This window comes from Thunnus thynnus, chromosome 18 (genome assembly GCF_963924715.1).
Source record: "Thunnus thynnus chromosome 18, fThuThy2.1, whole genome shotgun sequence".
Taxonomy (NCBI): domain Eukaryota; kingdom Metazoa; phylum Chordata; class Actinopteri; order Scombriformes; family Scombridae; genus Thunnus; species Thunnus thynnus.
The window spans coordinates 12,780,856-12,798,207 of NC_089534.1; the positions used below are offsets into that span (position 1 = coordinate 12,780,856).

General features: G+C 38.4%; 1 protein-coding gene across 1 annotated transcript in view; it reads right to left on the bottom strand.

The window, feature by feature from the left end:
* syndig1l (synapse differentiation inducing 1-like) overlaps window positions 1–17,352 on the bottom strand; it is a 36,113-nt gene that overhangs the window by 16,522 nt on the left and 2,239 nt on the right. Inside the window, exon 2 of the mRNA XM_067572877.1 lies at window positions 12,729–13,391. Within this exon, the coding sequence (XP_067428978.1) occupies window positions 12,729–13,241 (513 nt within the window). The 5' untranslated portion in view covers window positions 13,242–13,391. The remainder of the gene's footprint in view (window positions 1–12,728; window positions 13,392–17,352) is intronic.

The window sequence follows — 17,352 nt, forward strand, 5'->3', positions numbered from 1 at the left end:
CCAAGTATGCCACATCCCATGAAAAAGTCGGGATTTCTAAAAACAAACTTAACAGGAGAATGAGCACATTTGTTCGGAAACTCTGACCCAAGTGTATGAACATTTTGTAGACAGGAGAAATTGGCGATACAGATAGCAAGCTGGTGAATTTAATCTAGATTGTATTATGATTCCTCTCACACATTTCATTTCACTTCATATCAAACGTTAATTATAAATCCACTTTATCATAAACACCCAAGCCAGCAGTGTTACATGTGTTTGTGCTTGTAGTGATCCATAATTATTCCATAAACACCTTTCAGTTTTAAAAGATACAAGCCGACTCAGATCTTAACCAATTACATCTCTAATTTATTAACAAACCCCCAGAGCACAGAGGAGAGGATCGGACTGTAAGGTACTCATGCTTACACTCGGTCAGTCAGTTGTGGAGCAGCACAGCACTGCTGAAATGTCGGGATGATGCCAGGATGTGGTCGGTAGCAGGATTCTGGAAAGTCTGGCTTGCCTTTCCCTGATATTAATCCTGAATATACTGATTCCTTTTCACCTCAACCACAATAATTAACTAATGAATTTATCATCCAAGAAAAATACATCAAATATCTTTAAAGAACTGGAGAACAGAGTGGCAGCTTTTCAATAAAATCTTCTGACAGTGTGCATATATCAACAAGCACGATTTTAATGAGTTTTTATATACTTGTTTTGTGTAAAATCGCTTCAGTGAACATGACCGTGCTGTTAGGCACACAGAGCGCACTAAACACACTTTGCCTTCGCCAGTCATCCCACCTGGCACATCTTCACCACCTGCACCGATATATGGACTAAGCAAATTAGAGAAACACCTGCATGCTGGATTTTGGAGTTAAATACAGTGTTTATTGTTTTTTATATACTGAGCATGTAGTCTCATCAGTCATGTACGTGTCTATATAGATGCTTAACAAATACCAAGCGTTGAGCTTCCATGTCCCACAAGTCAATTTGAAGTGAAGTTAATCCACTGACTGCATTAACAGCTGCTGCAACCATCAGCCTCTCAGACTTTCTTCTGTTTTCAACACTGCTGCCTCTCTCCACAGGAACAACAGGTACATCAATTTGTGAGGGCTTTTGCATTGAATCCATTTATGGTTAAATGTCAAGTTGATTTTGATTTATAAATGGGAAAAACACACGCATTCATGCTTGCGCAGTTTTATAAATCTGTTTATTTTTTGGCGTACGCCATTTTGGCTTTTGTGCACATGTACACTTTTGGTTTGGATCCTATACACTGTTTTATAAATGAAGCCCCTGGTGTCTTGACTTAATTCTGGATCTTTTTTTCTTTTCCTTCTTACATAAAACAGCAATGAAAATGTTTCTGAGGCTCACTGTCCTTGGCCACATATCAAAATGAAATATTCAGTTTTCTTTACACACATTTCTTTTATATGCTTTTGAATGCATTTCATGTTGTAAGAGCTGAATTTGGAAGTAACATGCCAAATCTCTACAAGAAAAAAGTGGCTATATTCTGTCCCATTGCCATGTTATACAATACATCCAACACAGTTGGTGAGTCCATAAACACGGTACAATAAAAGGTTGTATGCTGGGAAAAAACAGATCTGAGGAGTGGAATTGCTTCAATGTATACAAGAGGACTGTCGAGAAAGGAAATTATACACCACAAATACAGCACAAACAGAAGACAGAGACACTGACCAAACTGAATCAAATGAAAGCACCCACAGAAATTAATGTTGTCTTTTCAACCATTTTATAAAGCAAAAGTCAGCAGTTAAGATTACACAAATTAATTGCTTTACACAAAGGTAAAGTATAGTGAGAGGGTCTGGATGCAGAGAGACACTACTTCACAACCAAAGGGAATTCAATTACTTGGCTGAATGCATAAGGAAAGTTAATGAGCGAATGCCATTAAAGATGCTGCATAATGCCGCACAAAATCACATTTTCAGCACATTTCCAAACCTGATATAGAATATGTATTCATGAGAAATGACAAAAAATATGCATGATGCGATCTAATCTCAAGATCTCTTGCATTTGCAACTGTGTCCAAATCATGGGGAAAAACAGGCAGTTGAAGAGGGAGACGGCAGAAGTCATTAGGATTGGTGGCCCTTTAATAGTCTCTTCTCACTTAATTACATTTCAACAAAAGATGATGCATGTCACTTTGCATAAGAGTCATCAGCAGGTCATCTGGCCTCTTCCTGTCTGTCATAAGGCCAGTCAACATTCAGTTGCACCCTCTGCATCCTAATGCTGCATCACTGCAACACATACGCCTGGTCTTTACCCGTGCTCCAGATGGTCATGTTAAGTTATGCCGGGGCAGGAGCCTGTGGCCCCAGATGTGACTAGGGTGTCGTCTTAAGGGTTTATAATCTATCAGGCACTGTGATAGACTGCTACCGAAAGGGTTGGCTGGTAAAAAGAAATACAAGCTTTACCGTGCTGTTAATAAGACCTTGTGATTTATACAGTGACTGAGCTCAGCAGCCCTATGAGGTCCAACACACTCAGGAACCTCAGAGGGACACTCAGTCACAGAGTGTATGATCACAATGAGCAAGAATCACAAGAGCTTCATCATGATGCAGTCCTCTCAAACATGTATTAGAGTTGTTGGGGGAAAATGCTCTACCTGTGTTGAATTAATGAACAAAATATCTGTTTGTTTTGTTTTGTTTTTTTTTTTCAATTACCCCGTGGCCTCTTGTTGACAGGTGTGCAATTTCAGATGGTGTAATGAGACTACAATGGAGAAACACTACAAATCACGTTCAGTATTCACATCGTGCTCTGTAAGCAGGTTGAGCTGCACTATAAAGACTGTGCCGAGAAGCAAAGAAATCAGTGATGTGATAGGACAAAAATTACAACAAATTCTCGCCATATGAGGCCACAATACCTTTTGTATATTCCATGTTATTTTAAAAACATGTGTTCTTTGAAAATGGTAAAAAAGCTTTTTGTCTCTTTTAATCCATATAAGGTCAACACAGAAATCAGGTTAAAAAAGTATTAAGCTCAATAAATTACAAATTCAAGTAAAACGCACTGGTTGCAGAATCAAATGCAGATAAAACACAGTAGACAAGGAGCAGCATGATGCAATATGCAATAAAAAAGCAGCTTAGCTAACACTTGACCTACAAGCTACAGTAAAGAATGGACTGGATTAAATGACTGCATCTAAATATTAGTAAAATCTACAATTTTGAGATGGAACATACTCATGCAATCATCCCTCCACACAGCAGATCCAAAGATCCAAAATCCAAAGATTTCAAAAACAGTATAACAGAAACATTTTCTTTCTTGTTGTTTCTTTCCTGGACTGAGATTGCAGCTGCTTTAGAGTGAAGTGGCTGACATCTATAATTTAGCAGGTTTTTGATCGGCCTTTGCCTATAGCCGTTTAATATGGGATATGACAAGGCTGTATTTCATATTCACACTCAATGAGAAGGTGTCGAATCAGACCTGCTAGACTAACAGAGGGACAGAATGTACAGTATAAGGCTGAGAACACGGTATTGTAACTGACCACCGATTATACATTGCAAAAACAGCCTTGTTCTTAGTTTATTTTTGAATTTAAGAAAATCTAAATCCAACAGACTGGTGGACAATCATTACATGTCTGTCCCCTAAAAAACTGCTCAGATTTGTAACATGTAATGCCCCAAAGGGCTGATATTACTCAAAACTCAATGCATTACAGAAGCCTCTTTCTCATTATTCACTTTTTAATACTCTGAGCTGCCATTCAGGTAAGGATTAAAGAAACACCAGTGAAGTTTGGCAGGGAGATAATACTGTGCTGCTTTATTCCTCTTTCAGGAACTTTATTCCAAACCAAGAATAAGGAAATTCCTCTAGTTCCTACCAATAATTAAATGTCAGAAACATGTCTCACATACATCGTGTTCTCTCTGTAAACTATCGGGGCAGTTATTCAGATAGCTAGTTTGGCATTCAAATTTGAAACAAAGTTCATATATGGTTAAAAATATGCAGATAAAAAAAAACATAAGAATGTAGTTTCATAAATGTACAGCTAGAGAACCACATCCATGATTCGTGCTCCAAAATACAGAGTAAATGCAGATTTATTTTGGATTCAACAAACAGTGTGTATAGTATTGCGCATGGGCCAGCATTGCAACCAAGTGGCAAGCTCCTGAAGGTCCACAAGGTCTGAAAAGTTAAGCTAACGTGGAAGTGCCTTAAACCTGCATTCTTTCTAATGGCCAGCAGGGGGTGACTCCATTGGCTCCAAAAAGAAGTCCGATTGTATGGAGGTCTATGAGAAAATTACCCTACTTCTCACTTAATTTATTACCTCAGTAAACATTTTCCTAATGAGTTTATGGTCTCAATCACTAGTTTGAAGTCTTCATCAATACAGCATGATGTTCATTTAGTAAATTATGGTCCTATTTAGAGCAAAATAGACGATAAAGCAGGGTATGCTTTAGGGCACAGTTATGTTGTGATTGACAGGTCGCTACCATGGTGACTTGTCAATCATAACATAACACTGGTTACGTACGTTACATATCATAACCCCAGATTAGAATAGGAGTATTGGCATGGCTGTTGCTGTTTTAGTGTGTTTTCAGTTCATGAGAGTTAATTGTAACATTTTGGTCGTCTAAAAAAAGTTTTGTTCAGTGTTTGGTACATTTTACATTTTGTTTTAAGCCTGTCTTTCGCTATCCAAAATTAGCATTAGCATTATTAACTATAGACTGTAAATGCACCGTGCCAATCAAGCTAGCAGGGTCAGCTCCATCCTCTCGTCCAAATATAGTCACTTCTGGCTCAAAAAATCCAAGATGACAATGGTCAAAATGCCGAACTCAAGGCTTCAAAACAGGAGTGATGTCATGGTGACTACATTTTTTTTTTTTTTACAGTCTATGATTGCAACACAACATTCTATATACACTGTGTCCAAATTTAGGGGTTGTATCCTCTGAAGGACGCAACCTAGAGGACCTGAAGGCTGATTGTTCTAGACACAGAGACCAAAACTTGCTCATATGTGGACCTTAAACTGTCAGACACCTCTTTGCACCTTTATTGTGGACCAAATCTCAAGAGAATTTTCAAAAATTCCCCCACCACTAAAAAATGTGGTTTGCTTCTTGTTCCTACAGATGTTTGAGCTTCACTGTGCACAACTAGAAGGCTGTTGTCATCTGCCAAAAGGGAAAAATTAAAATCTGAGTTCAAGGGGTGGGCCCACAAACAGGATTTGTGACAACTAGTTTGGAGCCAGTCGTGGTCCAGTATGGAACTTAGACGAGTGTGGAAACTTGAAATCTCCAGTGCACAAACACTGAGAATGGACATTACAGTAAAGTGGGAGACATTTGTGCCCAGCACTTTTGAAATCAACAATATTTACATATTCTGAGATTTTATATGAGGGAGAACGAGGAGACGATGTTTGAAGGATTTTAAGGAGGTACTTGAACTTTTGTGGCGGAAAAAACATATCAGAAAACAATTTATTATTTAGAGTAGAGTATTTTTATATGCCTTACAACATGTCTGGGTTGGCTCTTTAAATAGAGTTCTTTGTGCTCAACCCATTTAGGGCTTAAGGAGAGAATGGACAAATGTGGTCATTTGAAGGACATATTTGCCAAAGATGCATTGTGTGTCTTTCATAATTTCCTCTGTGCAAGTAAAGAATGTCCAAGTAAACACTGTTTAAAGTTTAAGGACTTATTTATGAAAATAACTCTCAATTAATTACTTTTCTGAGTAGCTTTAATAATCATTTATTATTCTCAATTATCAGAACTCCTCAAGGGCAAGTCTGTTTCATTTTCTCCTTCCCTTGGACCCAGCCCCCTCGCTTTGCAAGAGGCCGCTTGCGTGACGTATGGTGCTATGTGTTACCACGTGCCAAGGAGAAGTGAAGGAGGGCACATCAAATGATTATTGAAATGCACTGACTCAGACTGAATGGCCCTTTCATTACTGTTCCATCCCAGTGAGCAATAGAGATATCAGCAGACTGCCAGCTGAGATGGTTGGCATACCTACACTGGGCGTGTCTTCATCTAGCGTTGGACAGCACATCACAGGCTATTATAATGGTGTGATACTGTAGGACTTTTGGTATTAATGTAGTTGTGGGTGCACAACAACTGTCTACATTAGCAGCATTAGCATGGAGAAGAATTTCGGTGTTTGCTGAGCTTGCACAGAGATATCATCAGCTTTTGCAAGAATATTTTTGGTGCTTTATATCATATTTGACGTCTTTAACAACAAAGAGTGAAAAATTTTTAAGGAGGATAGTAGAATTTTAAGATCCTTTACATAATTTCATTTCATTTTTTTTTTTAAAGCAGCTGAAATTAAAATTTAGAGAATAATATGTAATTTTGGCTGGAGTTTCACTAAGGCTGCCTGTGGAAAATCTTTGACATTTCATACATGACTGAATATGTAAGAGTAGGTTAGCAGTATGAGCGCAAGTGTAATGTTGAGATTCCTCTGACAAAAAAATAATGTAATTATTCATTTTAATTAAGTTTTTTTCTGTTTTTGAGAAGAGTGACAGAATTGATTAAAGAGCGCTTACCTAATCTTCAATTAAAGGTATTTGTGCTTGTTTGATGCTTGTGCTTTAGTTTGATTAGATGTCTGAGTTTGTTTTGATGATCTCACATGATACTGATTTATGTGATCCAGACACGACAGTAAAGGACTTATTTCTTCTTTTTACAGCATTTATTCAGCAATAAAGTGATATCTTCTGACATGTCATCATTTCCATTACGTTTCCAGAGTCACAGAGTGCAGCTGACGATTTCTGTATCTCAGATAGACACACCAAACCATGGGACAAATATCCCCTGTTAACAGAGGGGAGCCAGCTTTCAAAATCCATTGGACAGACTCGCTTACTGCTGAATTGAAATGATCCAAGAGATCGGTTTGTCATTTACTGCTAAATGAGAAATGGGATGTCTCTGAAAGATTTCACTAGAATATATGACACAGGCTCATATTGAGTGCTGGACCCTTCAGAAAAGGAACAATATATGTGCACTGAACTGGAGCATGACTACATTTTAGATTTAATGAAGGCATAAGCGCTCATGTCCCCTTCCAATCAAACCTGGTTTGATCTAAAATGCTGCAGAGGTGAGGCAGCGGGCAGTTGGAAATATATTTATTTTAAAACTGATCTCTCTATTGATTTCACACCCACGGCCGTGATTTTAATGCTCCCGTGCTGGAAATGAGCATAAAATCAGAAAAGCTGAGAGGAAGCCATTTTTATTGAAATGTTGCACAGGGGCAAGACTACCACATGTTCAAATTATTTGCATATGAAATGTACTGATAAATGCAAATTTCATGCACTGGAGATGGTGTAACAGATGGCAGACAAATAGAAATGGTGGGTCTTATCCCTAGATCAAGTGTTATTTTTTATCCAGGTGAAAATACATGAAAGTTTTAATGGACCAAGATATCCAGGGACACCACAGCTGAGGAGCACTGTCCTTAATGTTATAATCCTTACATTTATTCTGCAATAGCCATTAAATGTATTTACACACATTAGTTAACGTCTCTATATAGTAGTTTGGATTGTCAGTGGTGGAGTCTGCAAATGCCACGCTGGATTCAAATGGTGTGCACATGCACAAGGGACTCAGTAAACGTTTCATGCACGTACTGGAAAGAATTTAAAAGACAAGAGCTGACGCTTGTGCATATTGCATGTAATTTGTGCACATGTGACTATATTACATAATTACATTATGATTTAATCCCAAAGAGTTGAACTGCTGGTCAGTAGCTGAAACATATTTGGTTTGGAAAAACTATACCTACAGCTATTTACAGTATAAAGAACACAAGTTGCCATCAAGTAGTCATCTTCTTCTGTTGTATTTCTGACAGAGTCAGACTCATCAATAAAAATGTCATTTCAAACAGAACTTTGGGACTTAGCATTACTACTAATAACCACAGGTGTCGCAAAATCAACCAGAAGTGAAATTGTAAGGATTGTCACTTTAAAGTGAGCTAACAACAAACATGTCTTCATGACACCGAAAAAACTGCACTGGAGCCAGGTTAAGAACAAGGTATGCCAGTTTTTGCTGGTTCAACCACATCATTTTGATCTGAAATCTGAGTGTGCCACCATTACTTGCAGGAATGAGTGTTTTAAACTAATATCCAGACCTTGGCCTGTCTTGTTCTATCACATTATATTTCCTGGAACAACACTCTTACAAATCAATGAATTAATCCATAAATAAATAGAATAAAAGTAATTCATTATTTGATATTTTAATGGACAATAAAAAGAGCCACTTACAGGGGTGGGGCCTCTGAGGGGGACTGATTTGCTTTGTTTTAGCATGAAAGCCTAAATGACTCAACAAATCCAATAGCTAATAGGAAAAGGAAAAGCAGCGGGGAAATGCAAATGAATAAATAAATGCACAATTAAAAGCTACATTCTTAATTCAGTTCAGTTTGCGAATTCACTTCTTTATTTTTCTTTTAAAAACTGCATTTTCAAATAGATCTTGAAATTCCATTATTTATATAGGAATTAATTAATGTACTTTTAAATTATGTACTGATGTATTGACTATTTTAAAGTTGTTTTTGTTAATCCCTTTGTAATTTGAACAATTTATTGATGGATAATTACTTCATTTGTAAATTCATTTCATAATTCCTCTTTTTATTGCCCATGAAAATATCAAAAAATGAATTACTTTGTAATCTAGTCTATTTATTTAAAGATTAATTAATTGATTTGTAAACTAATTTATTTATTCTTGTTTTAAATTGTACAATTAATCATTAATTAAAGAAATGCTTTATTACTATTTCCGTGACCTTTGTGGTCCTCCACAAGTTTCAGGCCAATGCCACACAAAGTGGTAATAAATCTGAAAACACTGTATATTATGAAAATCTCCACACTAGCATGTTTAGGTTAGGCTTCTGTTGTCAGACAACTAAACAAGAATAAAGTAGTGATTTGACCACGGCTCATACCTGTTAGCCAACAATACTTCCAGCACCGAGAATATTGATCAAATCACTATTTCATGCTTGCAAAAGTCTGGCAGCATAAATTTAAACACAGGTTTACTTCAGATCTGCTATGCTGGCTTTTAAAATGATGGATCACAGTGGAGACGAGAGCCGGCTTATGTAATTTGGTTAAAACATGGATGCTTTTTCAAATATTCACCTGCCAGTGAGCAGAGAGACCAGGAGGGAGCCGGGGACACAGGGAGGTCATCTTGGCAAACCTCCAGTACTTACTGTACACTTGTTAGGGTTGGAGTTGATAAGGAGACGGATGTGATTTTCATGGTTGTCCAGCAACAGAGGCCTCGATCATGGACAAACTCTGCTTTCGTGTGTGCTTTGTTGACCTCTGAAGGCAAAATTCTCTTTTCTTTAATCTTCTACATGGATATTAGAGTGCAGAACTGCGACCTTGCAGCTGGGAGCAATTCAATGCTCTCTTTAAGGGCACTTCAGCAGGGCTTCTACATGTCTGCTAACTAACAGCACCATTGTATTTCCAATACTTTGCTCAAAGAGAATAAAAATAAGGTAATAAAAAAGAGGAAGTGAGAGGCTAAAGGTGGTTGAGAATATACAGATATTGTAAGTCTCTTGTGATTTAAGGAAATCAGAGGAAAAACTAATAAAGGGAACAGCTGCGGTGATGTAAGACACTTGACACCAAGAATACATCTAGTAGACACAATTTTGCTGTCTCTTAACAGGAACTGATAATTGGATGTTTTGGTTTGTTTATTTTGAATATACAGCTAGTCCTGAGCTCTAAATGTGTTTTGGAGAAACAATGCGAGGTTAAATCACAATGGGAATGCACATTTTTTCAAGTAATATCATTAACCATTAGAGTACATTAGAAGTTGGGTTGAAGGTGGGGAAATCAAAACAAGAGAAATTTGAATTTAAATCTATCTAATGAAATTTCTCTCCCACTTTACTGATCCTCCTCAGAGGCTACCTGATATTTATCCATACACTTCAATAATTCGAGAGTTTGTGCTTTATTTAATAAAGCTGCTTAAAAATAAAATACAAAACTTTATTCCATGGCAGTAGTTTCTCTCTTTTCTCTTTGTATTACGAGTTCTTTAAACACCTTGCTTTTGATAACTGCAAGTTAAAGGGAAACCAAAATGAGCACATTTTGTGCTGTCTGGAGTTAATGACCTTTTTATGAATTGGTGAGGATTTGCGGTTAATTACACAGTTTCCCATATTGTCTGCAACACCTGGTGAGCAGTGGCATTTCCCACAATACTAAAAATTTTTATGTCACTTCCTCAAGCTGAGTCTTCCTCCAGTTCTTAACTGATCTCTTCAATCACAGAAAGCATCTTTGTATCACAGGTATTGTTATGTGATTAGTAATATTATACTGAATTGACATATTTGCTGCTCTATCAGCATGTGAGGGAAATATTTGCTTTAGTTGTTTACTGAGCTTCTGGAAAGCTACCGTACATAATCAGATTTATTTTCACTATTTTCTCTCATCTAACTGCAAAGTGCTGATTTTCAGATAGGATGCAATAATATGCATTTGCAACAGCTATATTGTTGCACATCGCAGGATTATGATGCTTATGGATTAGACATTATATAAGATGCAGATTCAGTTGAGCAACGTGATTGGTGAAAGACATCATTTTTAGGGACACTAAGTCTTCTCTTGCTCAATACCGTTGAGCTGAATCAGGCAAAAGCAATTACACCTTTCTGATTCTTTTATTAAATCAATACAACTCACTGAGCAGGAGCTGCATATAAAGAGAAACAGACAAGAAAATGTCTACACAGTTGAGATGTAGATTGTGAAGAAGGAGCAGGGCTTAAATCTCTGAGAGAATTCCCAATTATTTTGTATATTGCTACAGTATTTTGACAAAAACAGCAGTGTACATGCAGTGATAACAACATACAATCTTTAACATTTGTGATTCGTTGCCACCACACACACAATACTAGCAAATGTTGCCATCTCGGGTATCATTGCTCTCAAGCTGACACTGAATCATGATGTTGCACCAACCCAAATTACTGTCATACTGTACCTAATAATCAAAGCAAAAGCATGAAGTATCACTGCTGTGCAACAACCACCTTTTTCTTCAAAAGCAGAACTTCCTCCACACAACCGTACAGAACTGAGACTGTACTAGAAAACCACTTTTTCTCTATATGGAAAAAAAAAAACTCACTTGACTTTTCAAGTGAAGGTTTCTCGGGAGGTAAATATAGTATTCTGCACAGATGTATTTTAAACATTTCATAGGAACAATTATGGTGAAATATAGTATGTTAACTAAACAAATCCATCTCTGAGTCTGCACACAGGGGTGATGGTTTTTCTGAAAACTACTGAACTACTGAAAACTATACTTCATCCTCAACCCCTCAGGAGTAAAAAACAAAAAACAACAACAAAATACATGATGAACTGGTAAATAAGGAAAAATGAATAATGACTCAGACTCAGGTTACAAAATACATGTACATCTTGTATGGTACTGTCTTGTTAAATGTTGAACAGTTAGAACACCAAGAAGTCTGTGCATGTCAGTGGATGGCATTTCTTCTCTCAGGTCTTTACATTGTATCAGACTGTTGGCAGGGCGGTAGAGACCACACTTTGTGGCATCAGTGGTCTACTGCTGGGAGGCTACATAATGAGTCCCACTGTGTATTTTTCTCTTTACATCTTGAAACTGTCTGTGAAGCCTGATGATGTTTTTTTTTGTGCCTGTTCATTTTGGAACAGGAATCGTGTGGAGAAATATGAACAATATGGTAATGTGATGACTTAACCTGTGAACACCTAAGAGGAGCTTCCAGTCTAACTCTTGTTTTCTTTTGAATGCAGCTTAGTTTACAAGTGAAAAAGATTTTAACAAAACTTCAATTTTTCTGAGTGGAGCTGAGGAAGTTCTTTTCACCCATGACTATTTCTGTATCCGCAATATGAAATGCACTCTGTCTTTCTGCAGAGTGAGCCCCCTAGCTATGTGTACCCGTGTCACGTTGCATTTCAGCAGCTACATGTTTATCACAGGAATCCAGGTTAATTCTAGTGGACTCGCGGGCGTGTGGCTCTCAGTCCATTAGCTCCTGCGGGACACTGGTCAAACTCAACACCCTATTCTGCCTGTCCAATTCCCTAAATCCTTTGGAGGGCTTTGTGCTATTGGCCGTGCTGGTTGAGAGTGAAAATACTGTAGTTAATGCTGTAGTGCTGTAGCACCTAATATCCCTGGGCGAGGCAGGCATGGCTGATTTATTATTATCTAACAATGTATTTTAGTTGGGAATTGAGGCCAAGGTCAGTGGATCTAACGGGATTTGTGTTTGGTAAAATGTCACTCTGATCCAGGCATTGAGCCCAATCCTTTGGTGTGACGATACAAGTGTACACACACCACAGGAATACAAGCGTGCTGCCTCTTTCTCTTGTTTAACACAAACACACTACAGGTGGCTTTTGTTAGATGGATATATCAGCCTGACTAAATATCACAAAATCTGGCTGTCTGCAGCTGATCTCAATTAAAAATCCATTCAGGCCACAAGTTTCTTCCTTTATTCTACACATGCATTTTCTTTCTTACCTCGTACTCCACATACTCTTCCTCTTCCACCTCATAGGAAACTGTTTGGATCTTGATGTGTTCGCCATCCTCCAGCAGCTTCGCCTGGGGGTCCTCCGTGCCAGGCGCATCCGGCCCCGCTGTGTTCGACGCTTCCTTCGCCTTCTTCTCTGTGAAGGTGGTCTCGCAACACTCACTTTTGTATTCCTTAGCCTTGATGCTGCCGCTGTCCTCCTTGTACAGGATGAAGTTGGGCCTGTAGAAGGCCTCCACTGCCAGATGCAGTGAGGTGGCATCCAAAAGCTGCTGAGACTTCATCTTTCCGTTGGTATTGTAACCTCCTCCACTCACAACATTGCCATTACTCACCTTTCCACCTCCTCCTCCGCCCTCACCTCCACCTCCGCCTCCGGCAAAGTAATTAATAATGTTCTCCTGGTACTGGTTATTAGGGAAGTCTCCCCCATAACCGTTGACCATGTGCTTACTGTTTTTGTCCAACAGCGGGTTCTGGAGCTCACTGAGATTCTCCATAGCAGCAGGGGTCAAAAGGTGAGCGGGTGGAGCTTCTCAGTGATTTTTAGCTCTAGCGAGGAATTGGAAGAGTGACTGGTGAAACAGGATCCTCAATGTACAGATGTCAGTGAAGATGGTAATGGCATTCAGCATTCAGCACTCTTAGATCTACAGAGGAAAGAAAAGCAATGCAAAGAGGGAGAGTTTTTAGGTTCAGTTTAAAAACTAGAAGGAAATTTTTATTTGATATCTACCATCAGGTAAGAGCTTCCCAAACACTTTCTCACATCAGATCAAAGTTCAGCTGTCATTCCCTCAGCAGCAACAACTTTTATGGCATCCCGCTTGTCAAGAGCTGCACCCTGCCGATGATTCAATTAAGTTTAATTTGCTTCCTCGCTCCAGACACATAATGTAACGCACACACGCATATACACATCCCAGAGTAGTAACAGTTACTACTCTACATCAAAGCATTGCCATCCAGCTTAGCATATTATCCTTCACCATCTCCATGTGTGTGTGTGTGTGTGCGTGTGTGTGTGTTTTGTGCCCTTAATGTGATCGTTATCGCTCCATTGTTTGGGTCTTATTAGATGTCATCAAGGTGGCATCAGCCTCACTGTCTGAAATGGATCAGCTGAGGCCTCCTACACATGCTATAAAACTCAGAGGGCTGTAATCGTCCACATCTGAGTAAATCAATGGCTGTCATTTATGCTTAAATTAGTTTGACACCGGTTGCAAATATTCGTTACAATATAAATATATGATAAAAGTTCAAAAAGATTAAGAGATTAAAAAATCTTTGCAAATAAACATCATACCCCTTAAAGGTGCAGTGTGTGATTTAGTGGCATCTAGCTGTGAGGTTGCAGATTGCAATAAACTGAATACCTCTTCCGCTCCCCTCCCAACCTTCCAAGCATGTATGGAGAATCTATGGTGGCTGCAAAAATCACGAAAGGCCCTCTCTAGAGCTAGTGTTTGGTTTGTCCATTCTGGGCAACTGTACAAACATGGTGGTGCAACATGGTGGGCTCCATGTTAGAGGACCCGCTCCCTATGTAGATATTAAAGGGCTCATTCTAAGCTAACAGAAACATAACAATATCTTCAGGTGATTATACACTAACTAAAACATATTTATGAATTTTATATTCCATTTCTGCCAAGTCTGTTCTGCTAGATGCCACTAAATTCTACACACTGCACCTTAAATTATGTTGAGTCTGCCCTGTGTACCCCTCCAAAACATAATAAATATACAAACATCATAAATATGGCTGGTTACAGCTTTTACAAGCTGCATCAGTAAGCTGTTATCGATCGACATGTTTATAATACTGATGCCATCAATACAGTAGAGTGCTAATATTTTCTTTGGGTGTTGCTACCACAGAGGACAGACCGAGCGCTCGCCACCAGATTAATAGGCCTCAACTGTCAATGTAAGATGAAGCATCTACTCTGCATTTAACTATCAAAAGTATCAAAATCAAATTATACACGTCTTGCCTTCCTGGCTATTTCAACTCTGCAAAAATAACCCAGAATCCTCTGCTTCTCAGATGTCACCCTTAACCTTTGTCTGATTAATCTGCTTTTAAAGTAGAAATGCCAAAAGCAGATTAATTCTTGGGGTCCTGATCCCAATTGTGTATGGCTGGCTTACTGCAGCATTTCCAAATGTGTAAAGAGAAGGTATTTCCAATTGAAAACAAGATTACACATGAATCAAATTGGCATTGCAGCAATGGGATATGGATAATAGCCTGCTGATTCACCATTTAATAACTTGCACACTAGTGGCTCATGTATTTACCTCTCATAATTCACAATCAGCAAACAAAATATTAATATTTATTTTTTCTTAACCTTTACATTCTGTGACATGCATTTACTTGAAACAAATAAACATTCGGTATACATTAAGGATGTACAGAGAGCCCAGTATTTGTATTTGTATCTGTATTTGTTGAGGCAGTACATTTATTTGTATTTGTATTTGAATAAAAGTGGAAATAGGTGTAACAATCCTGTTTTTGTTTTTACAACACTTCTAATTTTAGGATATTAGAGTGTTAAAATAAATGTTCTTCAATAAACTATTTGGCAAAGGAGCGTTCCGACTCTGGGTCTCCCAGACCACGGGAGTGGCCGTGCTGGCCACTCAGCCATAGCTCAGCTCCACCAGCCATACAGACCTGCAGCTATAAATACATCCATGATACAGAGATGAACAGCAGAGCGGAGCAGAGGAGAGAGACGGAGACAGCAATGTAGCCTTGCTATGCTACAAGTCCCGACTTGCACATCGTTATTTGACATGTTTTTTTTTCTTCCTGAAAACAATTTAAAATATTTGTACAAAATAAATATTCGTAAAAACCCACTATTTGCGCTATCATATTCGGATTCGGCCCCACCCCTAGTATACATGGCCTTCCACAGGAGGCTTAAGAGTGTATTGTAACTTTTTATTTATGCACTAATACTCTGTCCTATAAAAGACCTCAGTGTTAATCTTTCTTTTACAAACATATCGTTTCTTACTCTATTTAGGTTGCAGTTTTTTGAGTCTCTCTAAATCTCTCTTTCCCTCATTTACCTCAATGTAGATTTTTTTGTTTGCATAACTCTATGTTTTCTGCCCCATGAATAAAATACAAGCCCCGCGCTCCCAGGCTTCCTGAAGCTCAGTAAGCACCGGACAGCCAACAAAGTTTTCATGGTTCCTCCCTCTTGGACATCCTTCGTCTGAATACGCTGACATTGTTGTTACACACCAGCTCACCCTTTGGTCCCTGTATAGCTCCGGGGATCATAGACTCATGCAGTTCTTCAGTAAAACTGTGAGTATTTTGATTATGATCAAATTCTCATGAAAAACAAAAAATGAGCTGCTGTGCTGTGGTTGTTATCTGTTTAAGATACTACTGCAGTGTGTTTATACACTGCTGCTATCCTGGGTCAGGACAATTGCTGACCCAGGTTCAAGCCCCATGGCACGCCCATAGTGTCCTTCAGCAAAATACTGCACCTCTGCCAACTCCAGGGGTGACCATTCGAAGCTGAAAATTAGCAGTGACCTCACTAGTGAGGGTGAATGAATAATCCTGATTATTGAAAACTGTTTTAAATGTGGACATGTACATCTTTTCAAATTTGTACTGCTCTCTACAGTATTTGTTCCAATTGGTGTCAAAGACAACTTTTACATAACACATGCTTGTGTCCTTGAGTTTTTAAAATGTCAGAAAGAATTTACTTTCAAAGGATATCCACTTAAAGTAATTAAAGGGGCTACAAATAGCATTTTAACATCAATAAATCACTGCTGCATTAATACTGAAGCAGCGCTTTGATTGCCATAATCATGTGAGACAGACTGTAAGAGGATAAGCAACTTCTACAACTTCTTAGATTTGATGATGTAGGTTTGCAGGAAATCTGCTGAGTTGCTTTTAAAGTTTTAAGGGATATTGGTTAACAACACAAAAAAGGATGATAATCTTCCAAAAAGCTAAAAGAAGCTTAAGATTTCAGAGTTTCTCTTAATGTCAGAGCCTGAGGTTTTTCAAAAACACTAATGCATCAGGTATTGCAAACAGATCAATGCTAATGAACTGAAATTCACTCCGACATCGTTTGAGGAAGCTGATACAGTGGCTATCATGCATATAGGCATAATAAGTATCCTTCTAAGTGCTTCCCTGCTTTTACCAATGTAACACTCCTACTCTGTACATAATGCTACAAGCTGACAGTGGATTACTTTTCGTGTCATTTCTTGGGGACACACTGAGAAATCTTTTTGGTGTTGACATGCTCCCAAATACATTGCAGCTGTGTTGTGCTGTGCAGTGCAGAGTAGGCTTTTTTTGGCAAATGGGAGTTTAAGTGTGAATAAGCTATTTCAGTGCAAGCTGAGCAATGTAGGACACCTCAGAATCAGTGGTGATGAATGTCATAGAAATAACCATGGTTCTGTGTTTTTGTACACATTTGTTTGTGGGCGTTTGTGTTTTAAGCATGAACAGCTGCAAGTAACTATACATGTATATGAGTGGGTGGATGTGTTTAGAGGAGTAAGGGAGAGTAACAAAGAGACAGAAGGAGAAAAAGG